Genomic DNA, 25,885 nt, shown 5'->3' on the forward strand with positions numbered 1-25,885 from the left:
AAACACAAACATACACACAAAATTCAAGCTTTCGCAACAAACTGTTGCCTCATCAGGAAAGAGGGAAGGAGAGGGGAAGACGAAAGGAAGTGGGTTTTAAGGGAGAGGGTAAGGAGTCATTCCAATCCCGGGAGCGGAAAGACTTACCTTAGGGGGAAAAAAGGACAGGTATACACTCGCACACACGCACATATCCATCCACACATACAGACACAAGCAGACATATTTAAATTTTATTTAATAGAGGCATAATTATATTTATATTGGTCTTTAAATATGTCTGCTTGTGTCTGTATGTGTGGATGGATATGTGCGTGTGTGCGAGTGTATACCTGTCCTTTTTTCCCCCAAAGGTAAGTCTTTCCGCTCCCGGGATTGGAATGACTCCTTACCCTCTCCCTTAAAACCCACTTCCTTTCGTCTTCCCCTCTCCTTCCCTCTTTCCTGATGAGGCAACAGTTTGTTGCGAAAGCTTGAATTTTGTGTGTATGTTTGTTTGTGTGTCTATCGACCTGCCAGCGCTTTTGTTCGGTAAGAAAGATTATGTTAGAATGACATGGTAACAATGATTGCACAAAGACAAAGAGATCTCTATAAAAAGAAAAAAACACACACACACACCTCTGCGTGTGCATGGATGCATGTTCTTAGCTAACTGTTGTGGGAAATTCTGCCACCAAATGTATCAGGATGACCAAATGTAGCGGAAAGAGGTAGAAGGCACCGTATTAAGACTCGTCCAACCTTTCCAAGTGATTTATTGTTTCCAACTACAGTGCCCCTGTTCCTCTCAATCTGCGTCACTGGGTCCCGCAATGCTGAGGACATTACTTCACTGTCCGCTAAATGGCTTGGCACAGAATGGCTGCCTCAGCACATTGCTGTGTGTTGGCCTTGTACGCCAGTGGAGTTGCGTCATCGTCAGGATGCCGGCAATTGGCTCAGTGGTCTGCGTCCCGTTAGACTCAGTGCCGCTCGGTGTGAGCCCCAGGTGGCCAGCTGCATGCTTCTCACCAGCGTGACTGAGACTGTGTCGACAACACAACTAAAATGTAGTGACACCCCAGAACAACAGTCTTGCTTATGACCCCACCGACTTCCTGGCACTTCAGCTATGAACCATACAGTGAGTGGTTACCATTATTCATCCTATTAGTTATAAACCTCAAAAAAACCTTCAAGCAGCATTATTAAGAATAACATACTGAAGCTTCCAACAGCAGTGTCCTCCATTGTCTTTAGGAGTAAAGTTTCCGACTGCTGGGATTGGCATTACACTCTGCTTATAGAGGTGATATAGCAGTGTTTGGAACTTTCCAAAGAAAGGCCTAAATAATGCATGTGTAGCAGTGTAAGTTGGGCAGCTTCTTGCAACTCTGGTTCACTGCAGGAACAAATGGTTTCAGGTAGCACAAAGGGTCAATTGCTACATTTGAAACTGCCATTTCTGCCTCCTACCAACCATCAAAAATCTGATTTTCTTTTCGCTCACTGTCCAAAGCTTGCCCTCATGCAATAAGTATGTAACCCTGATCTCTTTTAAAACTATTGCTTACAAATATTACAATTTAAATACAGCAACCAACCACAAGTATGGTGTAAAATATTTAACTAATACCGATATTGGATTTTTAAAAATCCATCATCAGCTGGTTCTTACAGGCTTTCATTCTGTGATCCCACTGTGTGATCCCACTGTGTGGTCACTAATTGTGTGGCACTGTGATGTAATTCCTGAACAATACATTTATCAAATATTTCTAGAAAGGTGCAATAAAAATATCCAATGAATGCATTTTTCAGAAACATACACTACGGCACTAAACAATTATGACCATAAAATGAGACATCACCATGAAGGTTGTCCCATAATGGATATTTTAAAACAATCTATAATTGTTCAATGTAAATAAACTGTTTGTACCATACTCGTTGATGATTGCTATATTCAAGTTATAATCCTTAGAGCTATACCACAGCCATGTTTTTCGAAATGAATGTTTTTGATAAGATATTACAACAGTCTAATTTCTGCTGCTATTTTTATCATGTCCCCTTGAATGCAACAGCATCTATATACATCAAACAATTCACACAGTAGCAGAAAGATGTCTCTGGGCACACATACCACAATAGAATAGGGAGCTAGAGACTCAGTCTTGGCTGAATACTGCCCAGAGAATTGGTATATGTCACAATATAAATCAAGTTTGCTCTGTAATGACCCATTAATACTCACCTAATACTCACCTATGCCAGTTATGGAAGTAAGAAGTGGTTGAAGCCACAACCAACTCTTTTACTTCTGTAAACTTTAGGTGGAGGGATAAACATATTGTCTGATTCTGTTCAGAAATGTTCTATACATTTTAGAAATGCTTGCAGTTGTTCTGGTGTTAGAAATGTTATGTTTTAAAATGTTGACAAAATGACTGAAAATGTGCAGAACTTTTCTGAACAGAATTAGACCATATGTTTATCCCTCCTTGACTGTGCTGTTTATTGTAACTGAGTAGCAGCCATTGTTGTGCTATTACTTGCCACGGTGGCACTGCTGCCACAGGTATTTGCACATACTGCTATCTGTTCCCATCCATGTAATTATTGCTATGCTTCATGTTCTTTTTTGCAGTGTGGGATAATGTGACACATTTTGGTGCGATTTTCTCAATTTATTGTTGCAATTGTAATTTGCCAACAATTCGGAGCTTTTGGGAGCAGCAATGTGGATTATGAAAAATAAGCAAATTACTTTCAATTTATCTTGATAGTCTCAGGATGGATTTTACTGTAGGAGCTAATGCATTATATAGTTTTCTTTATGTATAAATAAAAACAAAGATGAGGTGACTTACCGAACAAAAGCGCTGGCAGGTCGATAGACACACAAACAAACACAAACATACACACAAAATTCAAGCTTTCGCAACAAACTGTTGCCTCATCAGGAAAGAGGGAAGGAGAGGGGAAGACGAAAGGAAGTGGGTTTTAAGGGAGAGGGTAAGGAGTCATTCCAATCCCGGGAGCGGAAAGACTTACCTTAGGGGGAAAAAAGGACAGGTATAATCTCGCACACACGCACATATCCATCCACACATACAGACACAAGCAGACATATGTCTCGCACACACGCACATATCCATCCACACATACAGACACAAGCAGACATATGTCTGCTTGTGTCTGTATGTGTGGATGGATATGTGCGTGTGTGCGAGTGTATACCTGTCCTTTTTCCCCCCTAAGGTAAGTCTTTCCGCTCCCGGGATTGGAATGACTCCTTACCCTCTCCCTTAAAACCCACTTCCTTTTTTCTTCCCCTCTCCTTCCCTCCTTCCTGATGAGGCAACAGTTTGTTGCGAAAGCTTGAATTTTGTGTGTATGTTTGTGTTTGTTTGTGTGTCTATCGACCTGCCAGCGCTTTTGTTCGGTAAGTCACCTCATCTTTGTTTTTATATATAATTTTTCCCACGTGGAATGTTTCCTTCCATTATATTGATATCTTTATGTATAAATTATTTTTTGTATGGTACAATTCAAAACAATGTATTGCATGCAGCTCAACATCACACTCCTCATAATAAACATGTGTTTCTCTCCCCATTAATGTCTCTTTAGGTGCAGCACACTGGGCAGCGTCTCATAAGTGCTTATTCCTTCTTAGTAGAAGGAAAGTGTTTAGGAAAGTGTTGTCTCACCAGTCCTTTTGGGACTGACATTTGCCAAGATTGACCCACTTTTCTTTGCTGAAAGGGAAGAATTGGCAAAAGTGCTGTAGTTTTCAAGTAAACTGCCAAGAAGTTGAATTTGGATATCAACTTGCCCAAATTTTCCACCAAGTTTCTTACACAACAAGTAAGAATTTAGAGCGGCAACATCCACTGAATGGCAGTATTGTTGAATGCAATATTTTTGGAGACTTTTTATTATTGCTGTGTAATTTGCTATGTACTGATCAGATGAGTCAAATCACCGCTTCTGCCACTGTATTTGAGGGAAACTTCTGCCTTCATTTCCGCTGTTTTCTTCCTCTCAGTTTGTTGAAATTCATCAAGGTAAATACTAAAAAGTGAGTAAACATATTTCTTGTCTCATCATTGCATCACCATCAATTTCCCTCTGTAAAAGGTCTTCACTTTTACTCTTCTAGAGTTCTCTCTTGCTCAAAGCAGCTCGTATTTCGTTCCTATTATTCATAAGTGTGCCAACTGTGTTTTTAGGGACAAGAACATAAAATAATTGGGGATCTGTATAAAACCTGTTGATAAAAACAGTATATACTTTGTTAAAATATCCTTCAGGCAAAGACAAAAATCTTTAAATGCAAGAGGATACTTGCTCTGTTGTGGCTCAAATGCAGTGTCTTTTTATGTGTATATTATAAAGCACCATAAATAGCCACTCTTTGTTTTGCACAAGCAGAATGATTTAATCCCAAAACGAGCACATTTCATTGGTGCACACTGTTTTAGTCACCCTTTCCATGATTAAGGTGACTTGCCAGTAGATGATTCTCATTTGGGAGTATATCCATCTTCAAATTTTTTCTGCAGATGGTCAGTCACAGGTTTCAGTTTGTATAATTTAGCAGAAATACTGCGGCCTTTCAAATAAATCTATCATTGTATATAGGTAGTTCACTATAGGTTCTGATGAGTAAGTAAGTTGGAGAGTATCAAAATATGTGTCATATATGGCCATATTTTTTGATTGCATTAACTTAGAAGCTTAAATTATTTACACTCCCAAGGGATCATAGACATAAATTTCAACTTTTACCTCTACCTGTTCCTGAGAGAAAGGGGTTTTTAACATACATACAACAAATGGAAAAAACTGATATAATTACAAATTAGTGATTTTTCAAATTTTTCCTTTACTTGTATTGTGAAGTCTAGCTTTTAGCCCAAATTTTATGATTCTAGGTCAATGAGAAGTAACCTATAGGTACTGATGAGAGAGTTTGAGAGTATCAAAATATGGGACACGAATAGCTGTATCTTTTGATTCCATTGACTTAGAAGTTTAATATTTTACACTGCCAAGAGATTGTACATCGCGTAAATTTCAACTTTATATCTATACCCACTCATGAGAAAAAGAGGTTTTAACGAATGGACAGACAGATAAACAGACAACAAATATCAGAAAAAAATATTTTTAATGTGATGTAATTACAAATTAACATCTTTCAGATTTCTTCCCTTTACTTGTACTGTGAAGCCTTGCTTCTTGTCAAATATCGTGATTCTAGGGGGCACAAATGGCTGTATTTTTTTTATTGCATTTACTTGAAGCATCAATTTATCACACTACCTAGGGACTGTACACCTTAGTATGTGACATAAATTTCAAGTTGATACCTCTTTTTCTCAGTAATGAGTACAGGTATCAACAGTTGGACAGACAGACAGACAGACAGACAAAAACAATAACAACAACAACAACATCAACAAGCTGATCCTGTAAGGGTTCCAGTTTTACCAATTGAGTTGTGGAACTGTAAAACATACACACTGTAAATCTGCCTATTAAACAATTTGTAAAGCCCACATCACCTACTGTTGTCCAAACTGTAAGCAATGAATAACAACATCTATTGAAAATTTTATATAATCCATGTCTTTATCATTGTAATATGTTGCAATATGAATGCATTATACAGGGTGTTACAAAAAGGTACGGCCAAACTTTCAGGAAACATTCCTCACACACAAAGAAAGAAAATATGTTATGTGGACATGTGTCCGGAAACGATTACTTGCCATGTTAGAGCTCATTTTATTACTTCTCTTCAGATCACATTAATCATGGAATGGAAACACACAGCAACAGAATGTACCAGCGTGACTTCAAACACTTTGTTACAGGAAATGTTCAAAATGTCCTCCCTTAGCGAGGATACGTGCATCCATCCTCCGTCGCATGGAATCCCTGATATGCTGATGCAGCCCTGGAGAATGGCGTATTGTATCACAGCCGTCCACAATACGAGCATGAAGAATCTCTACATTTGGTACCGGGGTTGCGTAGACAAGAGCTTTCAAATGTCCCCATAAATGAAAGTCAAGAGGGTTGAGGTTAGGAGAGCATGGAGGCCATGGAATTGGTCCACCTCTACCAATCCATCGGTCACCGAATCTGTTGTTGACAAGCATACGAACACTTCGACTGAAATGTGCAGGAGCTCCATCATGCATGAACCACATGTTGTGTCGTACTTGTAAAGGCACATGTTCTAGCAGCACAGGTAGAGTATCCCGTATAAAGTCATGATAACGTGCTCCATTGAGCGTAGGTGGAAGAACATGGGGCCCAATCAAGACATCACCAACAATGCCTGCCCAAGCGTTCACAGAAAATCTGTGTTGATGACGTGATTGTACAATTGCGTGCGGATTCTCGTCAGCCCACACATGTTGATTGTGAAAATTTACAATTTGATCACGTTGGAATGAAGCCTCATTCGTAAAGAGAACATTTGCACTGAAATGAGGATTGACACATTGTTGGATGAACCATTCGCAGAAGTGTACCCGTGGAGGCCAATCAGCTGCTGATAGTGCCTGCACACGCTGTACATGGTACGGAAACAACTGGGTCTCCCGTAGCACTCTCCATACAGTGACGTGGTCAACGTTACCTTGTACAGCAGCAACTTCTCTGACGCTGACATTAGGGTTATCGTCAACTGCACAAAGAATTGCCTCGTCCATTGCAGGTGTCCTCATCGTTCTAGGTCTTCCCCAGTCGCGAGTCATAGGCTGAAATGTTCCATGCTCCCTAAGATGCCGATCAATTGCTTCGAACGTCTTCCTGTCGGGACACCTTCGTTCTGAAAATGTCTCGATACAAACGTACCGCGCCACGGCTATTGCCCCGTGCTAATCCATACATCAAATGGGCATCTGCCAACTCCGCATTTGTAAACATTGCACTGACTGCAAAACCACGTTCGTGATGAACACTAACCTGTTGATGCTACGTACTGATGTGCTTGATGCTAGTACTGTAGAGCAATGAGTCGCATGTCAACACAAGCACCGAAGTCAACATTACCTTCCTTCAATTGGGCCAACTGGCGGTGAATCGAGGAAGTACAGTACATACTGACGAAACTAAAATGAGCTCTAACATGGAAATTAAGTGTTTCCAGACACATGTCCACATAACAACTTTTCTTTATTTGTGTGTGAGGAACGTTTCCTGAAAGTTTGGCCGTACCTTTTTGTAACACCCCGTATAAACATAACACTGTAATAATAACATTAAAAAAATGTATGCAGCTGTACCACAGAGATTACTGTAGTTTTATTCTTACAATAATTGAATTTTTAGTAATTTTTATTCCACTTTGAGCCAGATTTTGACAGATCAGGCCAAGTTAACCAGAACATCATCTATGAACTAAATTTGAGTAGAACTGCAAGGTTAAGTGTCGTACTAAAATTTGCCTGTTACAGAAATGGAAAACATTATGATCAAAATCATAAATAATTGTGACTGTCTTTTAGACTTGCTGTAAAATAATGTGACAACATTTATTGTGTGTAGTTAAGTATGTCAAAACATTTGAATTGGTAGCTTTGAATGTGAAGACTTGTGGGTAGCTGTTATCTTAAGAAGAAATTAATATGGTCATACTTCCCTAAAGATTTGTTTGTGTTTGTGCAGGCCAGACCTTGTGGACAGGATCCCTCTGGCAGAGCCTTGGATGTGGGTCAGAGCAGTCTGTGGTGCATCACTTGACAAGGTCTTCTATTCATGGTAAAATCTGCCTCCAGTGTAAAGTGAAGCAGCGAACAACAGCAAGGGGATCATTCAAACAGACTCGCTTCTTGTGTGCCGAGTGCAATGTGCGATTGTGTAGAGAACCATGTTTTGACGAGTATCACATAGAGGCGGGCATACCCACGGCTCCGTATTCCAGAAATTACAGCTAATGAGATGAGCAGGCATGTAGCAGTGTCTGAAGATTTAACCAAGAAGTCTTTCCAGCATTTGGCACTAAAGTACTTATGAGATTCCTGTTACCTTATTATTTTCAGTCCAGCGAAACGGAAAAGATGGTCATGTTTGACTACACTAGTAAAATTTATGTTTTATTTTAACAGTCTATGACTGGAATTGTTACAGGAGATGACTTTTGTATGCTTGTAGTTGTACATAATGTGATTGAAAAATTATAGTATTTCTTAATTCTAGACAAGTGCTGTTTTTTCTTTTCTGTTGGTTCTTGCTGTTATATAAAAACTGACCAGTGCTACTAAGCAAGGAGTTAGCATAAGCAAGCATCAAACATCGAAGCCGTATTACTAATAATAATTTTTGGACATCTTGACGTACATGCATTTGTCATTAGAATAATTTATTCCGCTACATTGTTTTCATTAATGAAATACTCTTACGAAATATTTTTACTTTAGTAAGTTTTCAGTCAGCATTGCGATGACAGATTACAAACAAAGGAACAATGCCAAACAATCTCATAAAATATGGGGTGTGAACACCACTCGCTTTCAAATGAATAGTATGTAGTGCATGGGCACACTTAAAGTTCCAATCTTATACAATGTAGGATCAGAACACCACTCACTTTCAAATGAATTGTATGAAGCATATGGGCACACTTAAAGATCAGATAACTGCACTAGTTTTTACTCTTGTTCTAAACTTGTACCTTTAGTAAACCCCCCAACCCCAACCCCGCACCCCCCTGAGACAGCTCACCTCTATGAGCATGACAACACCGATTGTTAATGAGCAGTTGCTGGTGTAGAAGAGAAGAGACTGGTAACAAGAATCAAGGAAGGGTTTGGGCAGTGGGTGAGGTGGAGTGTTCTTAATGTCAGTGATGAAATGTAGATTGATATTCGGGAAAAAGGGTGCGAAAAGTGGTTCTGCTAAGAGCAGGTAAACCAAACAAAGTGAAACCAACCCAGCCATTCACACTGTGTGCAGCTGTTGGTACCCATAAGATAATAATTAAAAAGGATTGCTTCAGGGGCAACAAAAATATGGCTGGACTACTTACCAACCTACACTGCAGGCAGCTTGGTCAGCCAAAGTCTGCTACACTCTCCACAAAACATGTTACAGATCAGGCTGACATATGAGGTCCCTGTGGACCTGTAATCATCAAGAAAACTGCTGATTACAGATGTGGTACATCAGTTTCAGACTGTTAAATAGATGCTGCCCAATGCCCCAAATGAACTTTCCACTTACTACAGGAATAAACAATTGAGATCACAGGGTAGTAAGTGTGAACCTGCTCTTTTTATCTCAGAAACAGATTACCTCAGAACACTGCACAACTCTGAAATACCTGAGAATGAGTTTGGGTCGACCCCTCACCAACAAGAAATACAGCTTGAATGTCAAGCAAAGCGTATTGGCTGGAAACAATGTTGTATGAAAGTTGATGGGCACCACACGGGGAACTTCCTCCTGGTTATATAAAACAGTGGACGACCTAGAAGTCTCTTTGACAAACTGGAGTAAGAGTTACATGGTGCAGAAGGCAATCTGCAGAAATGCGGCTCTCAAATACAGTAATGATGTGAGGATGTGGATCACCACAAAAGAGATCTTGTCGAGTCCACTGCAGTCTGTGCCCATAAACACGCACTGAGCTCATCACCATTAACGCAGTGGTAGTAGCAGGGTCACTAATCTCTGGACCAAAATTGTACGAAAGTGCTATGTCATAAATAGTCATGCCTCATAGTACAGTGATTTGTTGTTGTTGTTGTGGTGGTGGTGGTGGTGGTGGTGGTGGGGTGGTGGTGGTGGTGGTGCTCAGTCTGAAGACTAGTTTGATGTAGCTCTCCATATCAGTCTGTTCCTTGCAAGTCTCACCATCTCTATATGTCACAACTATTGTAACCTACATCCAACAATGGAAATTTGATATCAAATGACAACAAAATGAATAAGACATACTGCTATTTGCCACACAGAGAAGGTGTTGAGCAACTGACAGGCACATTTAAAGTAGAATAATAAGGTACAGAGACACGTTTGTAATGGGGGTTACAGAGATGGCAAGGTGTGGCGGCAGTTCTCTGCTGCAAAAGATGGTTGCGGAGCATCAGGAGAAGACAATTTATTGATACAAGAATTTCTGTTTTACTGTTGGTTTACAAACGTTTGACTTTGAAGCTGTTAGTGTTGATATTGGGTGAAGCTAATACACTGTCCCAGCATCCCCAACCCCGTGTGCTGACCTCCAGCCCAGGATGAAGATGATAATGCTGAGTGCATGCTCCCACAGTGGCTGTTGCTGCATAGAGGGAGTCTCTCATTACCTGGCCCATAGTGTACGGACCCAATGTATGCTGCATAGTGAATAAGCGGACTGTGTCCTGCCCCAGTGATTCAGGCAAAGGGTCTTCCATTGGTACTTTGGTAGAGGCATGGAAGGCAGCAAAGTGACCGAGCACCCGGATGCTCAGGTAGCGGACAGAGGTTCGGAGCCCAGTGAGAACAGAGAACGGTCATGTCATCGACACCACGCTGGCCAGCACAGATTGCACATAACATTACTGCTCAGCTGTTGGCCAATGATGGCTGGTCTGGGAGGGGTTTAAATGCAGCTGCTCAGTGTTGACTTTGCAGAAGGGCAGCACATCTGTCTCACCACGGAAATGTTCTGAAACAGAGGCAATGACTAGAGTGGACAGAGGCAATGACTAGAGTGGCTGTCATCACACAGAAGTTAGTCAAGCTAGATCAAGAGATGCTTCCCAATGGCTGACCCCAGGGCAATGACATGTAAAAATCTGACACTATGGAAATGACAACTTTTGCTGGGGTGCTGAGCACGTAGCTCAGGAAACATCAGCAGTCAATGGCTGCTTCCTGGTGTACTGTTCTACAATTGATGTCCCCCTGCTTCACTCGCAAAGACACTTGGTCTTTCACACTATTTGCACTTTTTGGACCTCACGTGCACTTGGCTCATACATGAAGCTTTTAGTCACAATTGATTCTGACCTTTTTCAGTAACTTTCTCTTTGGTGCTGTTACTACTGGTTTGAATCTGTAGGTTGAAATCAGGAAGGGATGGTTTTGAAATGGCAGTAACCAACACCTACTATGGCCAAAATCATGCAGACAGCTGAAGTTGATGTTCCTATTAGTTATGAGCTGGTGCTGATGTTCGGAATGATACTTTTTTTACTTGGTTTAAAAGGTGCTCCATTGATATATGGCCATTTTGCACAGCTATCATCTGATCTATGAAGGTGAGCAGGGTGAGTTCTAAAACATTATTCGAGTAAGTCAGGTTTCTAGTCAGTAGGATCCCTATAAGGGTACGTGTAGTAGATAAGTTGTGGGTGATATTTAGGGAGGTAGTCCAGTGATAGTGGTGAGTAACTGAAAAGTTGGTCTGGAAAAATTGAACTGAGTGCCATTGATCATTAGCTTGGCCTCGTACCTCTATTCTCTGTGCACCACTCCAACGTCCTTTCTCATAACAAGTGAAAACAATAATCATTGCTACTGCCCCAGAGAAAACCAATGCAGACCTACTCTTTGGAAAAATTCTGCTTTTCAATCAATTATTCTTTGAATTCCATTTTGTCTGAGTATCTCTTTAGAGCATTCTGTTGCAGGTTTTTGGAGTGGAACAAGATGAACTCATACGACCTGAATACAGTGTCCACCTGTTGTGTAGGGCAGATGGTGACTGGCTGAGTTTGTTAGTGCAGTAATTCCTGTGTGGAAAGCATGCATGGGATTGTCTGGCCAATCATCTTTCAAAAATTGATGATTCAAAACAAAAAAAAAATCTTTACACTTAAAGCTAAATACCTACAACTAACTTGCACACCTATATACAACTGCACCTAATGGCAACCTGACTGATGTTACAGCCTGCTGAGAGTAAACAATCACTTCCACATCAAATTACCATGCACTTTTCACAAAATAATTAACATGTCATGCTTGGTAACATCAATGTTTCACCACCAGTATAAGTGTTAAGGTAAGTTCTACTATCATTAGCAATATTGCAAGTAAAAATTTCACCCCAATATATTACTTCAACTAAATACCTAAAAAAATGTTTCCGTTATGCTCACTCAAGAAACTCTTTCATAACAGCACCCTCTATAATTCAGTACTTCCCAAAACATAAACATAACTAAAATTAGTAAGTAAACACATAAAATTCATGTACATGTTGCGTTCTCAATTATCAATGCCTCTGGGGTTCCTTTAAAAGGGTGGGCATGACTTAACATGAACTATTGTGGTGCAAGTTGAAAGCTGTAGTTTAACATTAACAGGTGACGTCATTTCTGTCACTTGATAGGGTGTTTGGTAATTTTTTTTTTAGACTTTCCCTGTGGGACATAGGAGTTGGTAAACATCACCCATTGTACAACATGATACTTTCATAATACTACTCTTTGATGATGTCCACCTTGCTGTCTTCCTGTGTTTTTGTGCCCATCTTTTGAACCTGGTGCTAAATATTTTTTGACCTTTTTGAGAAATCTTTTATTGATGATTTAGAAAATGTGTAAAAAAGGGAAATGTGTACAGTTCTGTTTCTACTGAACATATGCTTATTCTCCAACACACATCATAGAGACTAGAAGAGTTAGAACTTTTGCATAAAGAAAGTAAAGTTTATAGGCTGGACTTGCTAGAAGAATTACATATTTTCAAGCAAATTTGCTCACAAAGATGGATCCATTTTAAATGAACAGGTGCAACTCAAAAATAGAAATTTTCTAGATAGCTTCAGACCCCTACTTGTTAATGTAACAAAGTGGTGCCTTGATCTTCCATGCGACTATTGCACATGTCATTTTCCTCATCTGTTAGTGCTAGTGTTTCTTCTTTGATATTATGTAAATAAATATCTGGAGGTTTTGATGTTCACAATTTTGCAGGTGTGTCACATTTCTGAGCTATACACATTTTAGCATATCCTCCCCCCCCCCCCCCCCCACTCTCCATCCTCCTTTCCTTCCCTTTCTGTATCCCCAATTCCTTCTCTCCCTTAGTCTTTAAGCTATTGTTTTCTGCTTGCATTATCTCACAGTGTATGTAATCTTTGTTTTTACCACAATGACATTTTCTAGATGGTATAACTTAATACTTGTTGCCATTCTATTAATTTGAAATATTTATGCAGCTAGAAATGATCTGGTTTTTAATGTAATGATTTTCATTTTAATGTTTTAAACAAGTTTAGTGTAATAATGTTCATTCATTATCGCGCACTCTCCTCACATACTACTAGTGCCCCCCTTGCTGGAAGCTTTCCTTAGCCCAAGAACTGTGTACACAACATTAGTGCACTTGCTGTATGTTGATGAGGTAATGCTAAATGACAGCCACTGTGATGTCCATGTTTCAATTATTATGGAGGTGAAATTTTACATCTGACTGACATCTTTCAGCTGTATTTTAATGTAACTCTGCCACAACATGTAACCCAGTTAGTGTGAATAATTTGTAACGAGATATTATTGCGCACACACACACACACACACACACACACACACACACACTGTTAACATGTTTAGGTTGTCACTATTTCCTTCTGAAAAAAAGTTTTTTTTTTTTTTTTTTTTTTTTTTTTTTTTTTTTTTTTTTTTTTTTTTATATAAACATTGAAACCATGGTAAGGGGGTTTCAATAAACCTTCCACTTTGAAACTGATTGGCTGTTCATTAGTTCCACAAGAAGATATCCTATTCCCACACACTTGAGCAATATCCCTGAACAGGTCACAAGAATGATTTGTAAGCAATTTCCTTTGATGACTGTCTGCATTTTTCCAGTAGTCTGCCAAACAACCGCAGTCTACCACCTGCTTCACCCACGACTAAACCTATGTTACCATTCCATTTCATATCACTCCAAAGTGCTACACCTAGGTATTCATGGCAGTTGGTCAATTCCAGCTATGTGTTATTGATATTACTACAAAAACAATCAATTAGTGATATAATTATTTAATTCAATAGATAAAATATCTACTAACCAAGTGGTGGCAGAACACACACATAAAAGACTGTTATGACTGCCAAGCTTTTAGAGCCAGTGGCTCCTTCTTCAGGCAGAAGAGTTGAAGGGGAAGGAAAAAGGATGAAGGACAAGGACTGGAGACGTCCAGGAAAAGGGATAGATTTTGGGAAGGTCACGCAGAACCACGGGTCGGAGGAGACTTTCCGTACGGGATGAGAAGGAAATACTGGTTGTTGGGGACTGCACAGACAAGATTTAAAAACCTGAATGCTTAAAGATGGAAGACAGGATAATATGCAATACAGAGATTACAACTGAAACATTGTGTACAAGTTAATAATTACATTGTACGTAACGGGAGGGGGCAGTCAAAAATAAATGGGAAAGACAATGAAAGATGTAGAAAATAAAAATGGAGTTAAGCAAAGAGTAGTTACAGTGAAGAAAATCTGAGAGAGAAGAAATTAACATAAATTAAGGCCAGGTGGATGGCAAGAACCATGGACATGCTGTAGAGCTAGTTCCCACCTGCGGAGTTCTGAGCAACTGGTATCTGAGTGAAGAATCCAGATGGCGCGTTTGGTGAAATAGGTGCTGAGGTTACGAATGTCATGTTGTAGAGCATGCTCTGCAATGGGATATTGTAAGTTGCCAGTATATACCCTCTCCCTATGCCCCTATGCCCATTCATCCTAACTGATAATTTGGTGGTAGTCATGCTGATATAGAAGGCTGAATAATGTTTACATAATAGCTGGTATATGACATGTCTTTTCTCAGGTGGCTCTACCTTTGATAGTATATGTTTTGCCAGTTACAGGGCTGTTATAGGTGGTGGTAGGAGGGTGCATAGGGCAAGTCTTGCAGTGGGGCCAGCCACAGGGGTAGGACCATAGGGTAAAGAGATGGGTACAGAAGGACCATAGGGTTTGGCAAGAATATTGCGGAGATTGGGAGTGCGACAGAAAGCTATTCTAGGTGTTGTGGGCAAAATTTCAGACAGAATGGATATCATTTCAGGGCATGATTTTAGAAAGTCATGGCCCTGTCAAAGTAGCTGATTAAAACATTCCAGACCGGGATAAATGACATCCTCCCTACTCACCTTAATCAACTTTATACTTACCAACCACTACTGTACCTTCAAGGGGCAGACATACAAACAGATCAGGGGTGTGGCCATGCGAACCAGGATGGCTCCTTCCTGTGCCAACCTTTTCATGGGTCGTGTGGAAGGGGCTTTCCTGGGATCTATAAGTCTTCATCCCCTGGTTTGATTCAGATACATTGATGGAATCTTTACCATATGGACTCATGGTGAGGCTGACCTGTTAAATTTCCTCTCTGAATACTTTCTCCCAATTAAATTTCACATTGTCCTATTCCGAATCCCATGCCACTTTCCTCACTGAAGGGCAGCTACACTCTTCTGTCCACATTAAACCTGCCAACAAACAACAGTACTTACATTTTGACAGTTGCCATCCTTTCCATGTCAAATATTCCCTTCCTTGGCATCTGAGGCAAATGTATTTGTTCAGATGCAGACACTTTACAGCACTACACCACCATTCTGACCTCAGACCTCACTGCACATGATTACCCCACCAGCCTAGTTAAAAAGCAGATTTCCCAGGCCATCACATCCCATCCTGGTACTGCTGATCCCTCTACAAAACCGCTTTGAAGCACACCATTGGTGTGGTCTGGAATGTGTTAATCAGCTACTTTGACAGGGTCATGACTTCCTAAAATCATGCCCTGAAATGACATCCATTCTGTATGAAATTTTTCCCACCACACCTAGAATAGCTTTCTGTCGCACTCCCAATCTCCGCAATATTCTTGCCAAACCCTATGCCCCTTCTGCACCCACCCCCTACCCCATGGCTCCTACTCCTGTGGCCTTCCCCACTGCAAGACTTGCCCTATGCACCTTCCTAATACCACTTATAACAGCCCTGTAGATGGCAAAACATATACTATCAAAGGGAGAGCCACGTGTGAAAAGACACGTCATATCCCAGCTATTATGTAAACACTGTTCAGCCTCCTACATTGACGTGACTACAACCAAATTTTCATTTAGGATGAATGGCCATAGGCAGAGGGTATACACTGGCAACTCACAATATCCTGTTGCAGAGCATGACATTCATGACTTCGGCACCTGTTTCACTACACGTGCCATCTGGATTTTTCATCCAAGACACCAGCTGCTCAGAACTTCGCAGGTGGGAACTAGCTCTACATCATGTCCTTGGTTCTCGCCACTCACCTGGCCTTAAATGTATGTTAATTTCTTCCGTCTCATCTTTTCTTCTCTGTAACTACTCTTTGCTTCACTCTGTTTTAGTTTTCTACATCTTTCATTGTCTTTCCCATCTATTTTTCACTGCCCCCTCCCACCTCTGTTACGTACAATGCACTCAGCTTCTCATGCTTATTAACTTGTACATGATGTTTTAATAGTAGTCTCTGTCTTGTATATTACCCAGTCTTCCACCTTTAAGCTCTCAGGTTTTTAAATCTCGTCTGATGCAGCCCCAACAATCAGTTTCTCCCTCTCATTCCATACAATAAGTCTCCCCTGACCCATGGTTCTGGGTGACTTTCCCAAAATCTACCCCTTTTCCTAGACCTCTCCAGCCCTTTTCCTTCACCCTTCTTCCTTCCCCTTCAACGCTTCTGTCTGAAGAAGGAGGCACTGGCTCTGAAAGCTTGCCAATCACAACAGTCTTTTATGTGTGTGTTCTGTTGCCACTTGGTGAGTAGATTTTTTATCTATCCAATTAAATAATTTTATAAATTATTGATATTACTATATTATGAAAAGGAAAGTTGCTCCTCACCATATGGCTGAGGTGCTGAGTTGCAGATAGGCACAACAAAAACAAGGTCTTGTTGGCCGAAAGCTTGTATTGGGACAGTCTTTTTATTGTGCCTATCTGTGACTCAGCATCTCCACTATATGACGAGTAGCGACTTTCCTTTTCATATTATTGTTAGATTCCATCCTGGATTTTCCATCGTTTGATTCACTGGTATTATTGTCGTAGGATACTGTTTTTCTGTTTCATGAAGTGCACAATTTTACATTTTTGAAAATTTAAAGGAAGTTCCCAATCTTTGCACTACTTTGAAATCTTATGAAGATCTGACTGAATATGTATGCAAGATCCTGGATGGAATAATGACAATATTGTCGAAAGGATAGATGGCTACTCAATATATAGTGGAGATGATGTGTTGCTGGAGATGTTGAGTTGCAGATAGGCACTACAAAAAGTCTACTAAACAAGTAAGCTTTCAGCCAGATGGTCTTATTTGGAAATAGACAACATAACATACACATTCACACAAATGCAGCTCACACACACACATGACCACTGTCTCTGGCCACCGGAGCGAGACCTGGCAGCGAGAGACAGTGGTCATGTGTGTGTAAGCTGCATTTGTGTGAATGTGTATGTGTATGTTGTCTATTCTAGAATAAGGCCTTCTGGCTGAAAGCTTACGTGTTTAGTAGTCTTTTTGTTTTGCCTGTGTGCAGTTCAACATCTCCACTGTATGGTGAGTAGTAATCTTGTCATTTTCATAATATTGTGAACATTTATGCACTTCTTTCAGACAGCACTTCACTGTAGATAACTGTGTCATTAGTAAAAAGTCTGATGTTACTGTTAATATTGTCTGCAAGGTCATTAATACACAACATGGACAGCAAAGATCCCATCACACTTCCGTGGGGTGCACTCGAAGTTACTTCTACATCTGACTGTGACTCTCCATCCTACAAAACATACTGCATCCTACTGCAGATTCTACTGCTTCATAAGTCTTTAGGTATTCTGTAGGAACGCCATGTGGCATTTCTGGCTGTAAACTCCTCAAAATGCGTCAAGTTCTCTCCGTTCGGGTTCCTGTGCAATACGGCCTTATTCATATTTTACGAATGCGATTTACAAGAGTCTCTACTGACTCTCCGTGTTTCTGGAATATCCTGTTAAATGGCTATTATTATTATCTCAATGTATATCCAACCTCATGTGCAATCGGAATAGGAGCCAGCATTAAGTAACTGGTATCCGTAGAAATCTAGTTTCAACAATGTAACTCCTTCATTCATCAAATGAAGTCATCAAATCTTTGTTTCCATTAATTTCTTGTGGCACATCACATACGCCCTTAGCATCTTCTGTCAACTTTGTTTGACTGCTCAGTAATTGCTTTTTTCTCCGATTTCCGAACCTGGCACTGTATCCAAATTGTCAAAAATCACAAATAAATCTTCCCCTGATGTTGAGGAAAATGGAGTGACCAATGAAGCAGTGTTACTGTCAAGGATAGGTGCACTAGGAAATGATTGTTCCATCCTATCCTTCCTTAGTTGTCCTAACTGTGGCTGCAACTGAGCTACTTGATCAGTCAGATGCTGAATCACATCCTGAGCCAAAACTTGTTTAGCTATGTTACCTACTTACTACCAACAGAAGAATACAGCACACCCAAAATAAAAATAAAAAGAAAAGGAAGAACAAAGGGTAGAAAACCAACCCTAAAGAGCCCCAAAAAACTTGAAAATTGGCACTTATTCATAATGTTGCATAGGATGTCCCTACATCAGAATTATGGAATTAGCTTTTATCTTCTAGTTGCCACCCATCATCCTCTTCAGCAGTTCTTCTGACATCTATTATAATGAGGTTTGAGGAGGAGATACTGCTGATGACAATTAGAATATGGTACCAGAAACGGCAGGGTGTGGGCAGCGGTTCTCTGCTGAAAGTGGATGCAGGAGCAACAGGAAAAGACAGTTCGTAGATACAAGCACTTCTTTTAATTCTGTTTGTTTACAATCATTGGACTTTGAAGCTGCTGGCATCAATGGTGAGCGAGGGTAATACACCATCCTGGCATTTCCCAGTGAGCCAACTTTTGGCCCTACATTAAGGTGATAGTGCTGAGTGTGGGCTCCCGTAGTGGCTAGTGCGGTTGCATAGAGGGAGTCTCTCATTACCTGGCCCATAACAAGCTGAACCAATGTGCCTGCTCCATTATGAATATGGCAGTCTGTGACCTGCCCCAGTGGCTCAGGGCGAAAGAGTCATACATTGGCACCTTGGTTGAGGAACATGTGGCTGGCTCCCAACGTCAAAGTTCTGTGAAGGCAGCAGAGTGCTGGGATGCACAGGTGGCAGGCAGAGGTTCTGAAACTAGTGATGGCAGAGATGACCACATTATCAATACAGCATTGGCCAAGACAGACTGCTTGTTACCTTGCTGCCCGGCTGTTTGACAATAATGGCTGGTCCAAGAGGTGTCCAAATGCAACTACTTGGCACTGATTTCGCAGAAAGGTGGCATTTCTGTGTCGCCCATAAATGTTATGGAATATAGGCAATGACTGGAGTGGCTGTCATCGTGCGGAAATCATGATATGGGAGTTCCTTCAGACTTACAAAACACACAGACATTCATACATGTTTGACCCTACTTACTGCAGTCACAATATGATCTCCCTCTACAGTATTTACCCAACCCACTTCCCCCCCTCCATTACCAAACCGACTATTCCTTGATATATCAGGATGTGTGCTATCAACCAGTCCTTTTTTTTCCCCTCCAAGTTGAACCATAAATTTCTTTTATTCCCAATTCATATCAGGTACTTCTTCAGTAGTTATGCAATCTATCCATCAAATCCAGTATTTTTTCTGTGGCACTACATTTCAGATCCTTCTAGTTCTTCTTGCCTGTACTGTTTACCACCCATGTTTCATTGCCAAATAATGTTACTCTCTAGATCGAGGGGGGGGGGGGGGGGGGGACAAGAATTTGGCATGTGAACCATGCACTGGCATGAGTGCCGTAGTGCTTAGCCTAACTGGAAAACTTGTCTCATCACCATGGCACCCTGTCTGAAGGGGAGTAGGGGAAAACTGGAAATGCACCTCTTTTAAATGTCAAAGCAGTCTCACTCTCATTATGGGAACAAAGTTTTCTGGAGGGACTGTTTCCACCAACTGTGCTGGTCAGAGGAGCTGATGCTGAAAAGATGCTGTCTGTCTCTCATTTTTAATGAGAAAGAGACATTATCCAACCAAAACAGCCCGTAACCTATCGAACATCATTTCTTCTTTTAACCATAAAAAAAATCACACACACATCAGCACTGCTAACCAGTGCCTCAGTTATCACCCAATGTCACTGAGGCCTTAAAAATTAAATTGGAGCCTTTGCCAGCGGTTACTGACCAAGATGGTGCAATGATAAGATACTGGGATTTTACTCAGGAGGACAGTGACTCAAAAACCCAGCTGGCCAACCAGAGTTATGCCATCTGTGATTTCCCTTACTCACTAAGGGCAAGTGTCAGGGTTCTTCCTACGAGATTTCCTTCCCTAATCTGACCTCATCCAGCATTTCAAATGACCTCATTGTCACTGGGACATTAAATCTTAATCTTTATAATTCCTTCATTTGCTAGGGCTTCACCTACCCCTTTGAGATTGAAATATATTGTACACAAAAAAACTGCCTTCACCCTTTCATAAGTTATAACATTTCAACCTCACTCTTTGTCTCATATGAAAACTGTGTACTATCCTAAGAAGGAAGCTTTGTGTTTAATTTGCTGTTGATGGCAAAGTCAGTACTGGGGGAGGAAGTGTCATCTATGAAAGTAACTTTGAGTGTACCCCATTATTTTTCAGCTATGCAATTGATGACATATCACTAGCAGTGGTCATAACTAAAATATATATAGGAGTTTGTGTCCACAGTGATTTTTAAATTGAATGATTGCTTAAAAGTAGTTGTGTGAAAGGTAGATGTCAGACTAAGATTCACTGAAAGAATCCTAAGAAAACAAAACCTTCTTTTGATTTATTCTTAAGTATTTCCCATTAGTCAGGGGGTGTTATTGTGTAGGATTAACAGAGATAAGGAAGACCCAAAGAATCACATTTCCTCAAAGGAATATTTCAGAAGTGTGAGAGCATCCACGACATGCAAATCCAAAATCTGTGCCAGACTGTACAAAAGAAATGTGCATCACAGAGAGTTTTTTAAGCATGCTGAGATCACCTGTTCCAAGAAGAGTCAAGCAACATATTACTTCCTCTTACTTGTACCTCTCACAATACCCATGGACAGTAAAATCAAAGAGATACAAGTAGTCATTCTTCCATTCACAAATAGAATGAAAAAGAGTGAACTGATACTGATAACCAATATAACCCTGTGCCGTTAATCGTAGGGCAACTACCATTTACAAAATTAGATGTAGGAGCTAGACTAGACATGGATGGGGAAGACTGATTGATTGATTTGTTCATTCATTCACTCATTCATCCATCCATCCATTCACACGGAGTGCATCAAGAAAGAGAACATTAAGGAACATGGAACAACGCAGGATAATATATAAACAAAAGACAAGGAAATAAATTAATCTCTATACTGTACCAACAATAAACTACCACCATAGTGCTTACATCTATTCATGCTTATGCTAGGTGAATTTAATCAATGAAATTAGAAAGAAAGTTGTTACTATAGAAAAAGCTGCTGCCTCCTCAGCTGTAGTAGACAGCTGTTGCCAATTTGCTGTCAATAGCTTAATGATGATTTTTTTTTAAAGAAAATATTTACCTACATACGTAAATATAGTCATGTTTTCAGTACATTCCAGCTTGTTGTGAAGTTTTACCACAGATATTGCCAACTGCCTTGTGCGTAGCATAACTTTTCAATCTTCGAATCTAAATATTCAGAGTATTTGTAAAAAGAGTGGCAAATAAGGTAGACTTTTAATTTTATTTTGATTTGAAGTGATTCTCAATTTCTTACTTTATGTCAGTTGGGAGCTTGCTGAATATCTTCTCACCAGATTGCATAGCTTCATTCTGAACCCTAGATGAGGAGGCAAATGAAAATTATTTTTGTGTCTTGTATTGTGACAGTGCAAATCACAGTTGAAAGTGACTCTTTGTGGTCACAGACAAAAAGCCAGTAAGCGGTAAGTATATTGGGAAATGAATGTAAGAATTCCAATATTCTTAAAGAGACTGCTGTAAAATTTGAGGTTATCTACTTTACACAGTATTCTTGCTGTGCGCTTCTGCTCAATAAATATTTTATTTACGTTAATGACTATATTGTTAGAAGAGTAGACTACTAATTATCATATAGCGGAGACGCTGAGTCACAGATAGGCACAACAAGAAGACTGTCAAACAAGTAAGCTTTCAGCCTTAGCTTAGGTGCACTGCCCCAGAAGATAATTCAATAAGACAACAGGCAATGAAAATATGAAAAATAAGCCAACACTCATACCTTTAGGTCAACAGCTTCTTGATTAGTTTACCAATGTGTTGACTCCATTTTAACTTGTTGACCAACTAGACTTCGAGCAAATTCACACAGGATATTTCCTTCTGTATATGACAATTAACATCTTCCGATGCATGCAAGTCATTATTGCTTGTTTGAAATCACATGAATCTTTATGATAATGAAAAGTACTTTGTGGAATACATATTGCTGTGTGCTGTAAGTCACCTGCCATTCTGTAGTGGTTGTAGTCATAGTCTGGCAACTTATTTCTCACTGGTTCAATTCTCGTCTCCTCTTATTATGTATCATTTAAGATTTGTAATTTCTGGGACTTATTTATGTAATAGTGGAATTTACTTGAACCTTCTATGCATGTACAAACAGAAGCTGTATCTGTTTTGTTTTAACAAAAATGCATGACGCAACCCACAGGTGCAGAAGTAGCTAGATGAGCCCCATGTTCTGAATACACTGTCTGAGTTACCCCAGTCTGCTTCTTCCAATAAACCTTAATTCTGAGACACCAGTATTCCAGGAACTTGCACAAAATAATAGGGTTTTCCACAACTCTTTACATGGTACATTGGCATACCAGGGTTGAAGAGTTTGGTGAAACACTTAGTCAATATTAAACCTTAGCAGAGTTTGGTCACAGCAGACATCAGCTCATCTGCAATTGCTTCTATAAGTTTAGACAGCCATATCACCAGTCTGTACAGCCATATCACCAGTCTGTATGCTTAACATGTGCCAGCTAAGTGTCATCCTGTTGTGGTTAGTCTGTGAACCAGTCATTAAATAATGGCAGGAGAAAGGTAACAATTCACTGAACAGTTGACATGATGAGTCATCAATACACACATGAACAGGACAAACTGTGTCACTAGCTTTCAGATGCATCCTCCTCCAGAGCTATGGAGTACACATACACACAGGGCCATCCTCCAGAGCTATGGAGTACACATACACACAGGGCCACTTCAAGAACATTTTTTCACACAGGTGACTTATCATTTGGTGGACTCCCATTGCTTCTGCCTCACACACTTTCACCTGTGTCAGCTTTTACTACACTATAAACAAATCTTGTATTTGGGCATCCCTGGCACCTCCCTCAGTTTGGTGTCCCAAGTGACTGCTACTAATCGTGACACATCCTGTAGAGAGCCCTACAGTTGTGATGCCTCTGGCCCCTCTCAGCTTGGCGTCCCAAGCATCAGTTTGTGTCACATGGGCTTTAAATCAGCCCTGCACTACGCATATACACCTGCATGGGCTACATTGTCCTCGTTGACCTCAATTTGCCAGCACAGCTGTCTGTACTGAGCTGTTGTGCTGGGTGAAGTGAGGAGGGGAAGAATGTGGCATGGGGCAGAAGGAAGGGCTGGGGAATGGCGGCACATGGCTGCGAGATGCGAGGGTTAGGAATGTGTCACTGGTGGGCTCACATTGGCCGCGAGTAGGGGGAGTTGTACACGGTAAATAATGATATTGAAGAGTTGGCTAAGAGGGTAGTTATGGTCATAAGGCAGGGGGTGGAGGTTGTCGTGGGACAGAGCTAGTAGAGACTGAGGCCAGAAGGACAGTATCGAAGGATATGTTGCAAGTACAAATCCCATCTACTTAATTTAGAGTAAGAAGCTGGTATTGGGTGGAGGTATCCAGATGGCAGTAGTCATAAAGCAGCCATTGATATTGTGCCCCACCAGAGGTAGGTCAGTCCTGCTCTTGGCCACAGTTTGGTGGTGATCATTCCTTTGGGTGGACTGCTGACTGATGGTATGGTTTGGACCTGTAAAATGCTGCGCAGAAATTACAGCAGAGATGGTATATGATATGGCAACTTTCGCAGGTGACCGTGCTTCAGACAGAATAGGGTAATCCTCTCACAGTACTGGAGTAGGATGGGTGGACAACTGATAGATCTAACACCTTAGTCTTCCACAGGGGTGTGACCCATGTGGCAAAGGATAGGATGTTAAAGGCAGTGTACTCATCTACTCCCAATACAAGTGTATGTGTTTGTGTGTAAGTATAATCTACACCTCTGAAGTATTATTAAAACCTGACTGGCAGCTGGAGAGCGATTATGAATTCAGTGTAAAGAAAGCTTCAGATATAGAGCTCTTTTTTTGCCTTGATTGCGTGTAGGTACACTGGATTAGTAGTTCCGGCAGGGCTAAGCTACCATCTTCACAACTGCAAGGTTACAAAAATATTAGTCTGTTTTCGCTGTAATTGTAAATAAATGATTTTACATAAGTTATTTTTGGCATACCATCAGTGTACAGGTTATGAAGTCATGCTGGGTGATAAAACTGCATGTTTCTTTTTGTACCACTGTAACAGACTGTGAATTTGAAATGTAAATTATTACAGTTCCAATATAAATGCCTCACGTAATATTACCTTATGATGAAAAGAGAGTAAAGCATTAAAAAATGTAACTGTGCCTTCATGGCAGCACAGAGTTATACAGGTGTGGCACATCAAGAAGTGCAGCATGTGTCTGAGTTGACTGCATACTAATGGATACCAGCTGGGACTAATCCAGTAATACAGAGGAGTACCATCAGATGGCAGCAGGCTCAAGGATAATAATACATATTTTCTACATTTTGAAGAGTATATATGTGTATGTAACAGTATGTGAGAAAATACAATGTGAATCTTTTAAAATGGAAACTAGTACAATGTCACTCACAGAATATAAACACATATTGTATGTTAGTAGTTCTGTACCTGCCATTCTTCTAACTTGTCATTCCTAATATCCTTATGTACTTAATCTGCGTATTGCCCTATAAAGCCAGGAAATGTCAAGGTACCTCTCTGTAAATTATTGTAGTATCACATCTTTACAATTACACTGTTCAGTTGTTACCTAGACACAGGGCAATGTTGTAGACATCGATAAACAAACTTTACAAATTGAAAGTTGTCTTCCTTTATTTCCTTGCTCTAGGTCTCATAGAATTATCATTACAGTATAAAATGTACATGTGCGCACTTGTTATGAAATATGTAATTATCCACATGAAATCAGTAACCTAGACCTCCTGTTATTGCACGTCCTTCCGATATTTATATATCCATTACTGTAACATGCCAAGATGCTATCACTTTTATGCCATGTTTTGTGTATGTATAAATTACAATAAAAATATTTAAAACTGCACTATAATTGGAAATTTCAATGTGACGTCTACTGTGAGATGAAAAGTATAATAAATGATATATAAAGTGAACGAATCTCATGCTGTTATCTATATTGTGTCCCACTTGACTTCATTCATTTAGCCTTAACAAATGTTTAACGTTCACTGCCTTATTGGAAATAATTTTTCCTATTTTGAAAACTGACTATGTAATAATGTAATAGTACCTATTGTATTTTCCATTTTATATGACTGGCATTGTACTATTTTTCATTTTAAATTATTCACATTGTATTCTTTCATATACTATTGCATGTATGTATACGTTGTTAAAAAACCTAGAATATATTAATTAGTGTCATCTGGTGGTACTGGATTACTCTAGTAGCCTA

General features: G+C 40.1%; 1 protein-coding gene across 4 annotated transcripts in view; it reads left to right on the forward strand.

Moving 5' to 3' along the window:
* The window catches only part of LOC124594878 (broad-complex core protein isoforms 1/2/3/4/5-like), a 67,153-nt gene extending 58,949 nt beyond the window's left edge, over window positions 1-8,204 (forward strand). For all 4 annotated transcript variants that reach the window (XM_047133348.1, XM_047133347.1, XM_047133350.1 and 1 more), the window contains one exon: window positions 7,675-8,204. In XM_047133348.1, the coding sequence (XP_046989304.1) occupies window positions 7,675-7,943 (269 nt within the window). In that variant the 3' untranslated portion in view covers window positions 7,944-8,204. The remainder of the gene's footprint in view (window positions 1-7,674) is intronic.
* Window positions 8,205-25,885: the final 17,681 nt, after the last annotated feature.

This window comes from Schistocerca americana, chromosome 2 (genome assembly GCF_021461395.2).
Source record: "Schistocerca americana isolate TAMUIC-IGC-003095 chromosome 2, iqSchAmer2.1, whole genome shotgun sequence".
Classification (NCBI taxonomy): Eukaryota; Metazoa; Arthropoda; class Insecta; order Orthoptera; family Acrididae; genus Schistocerca; species Schistocerca americana.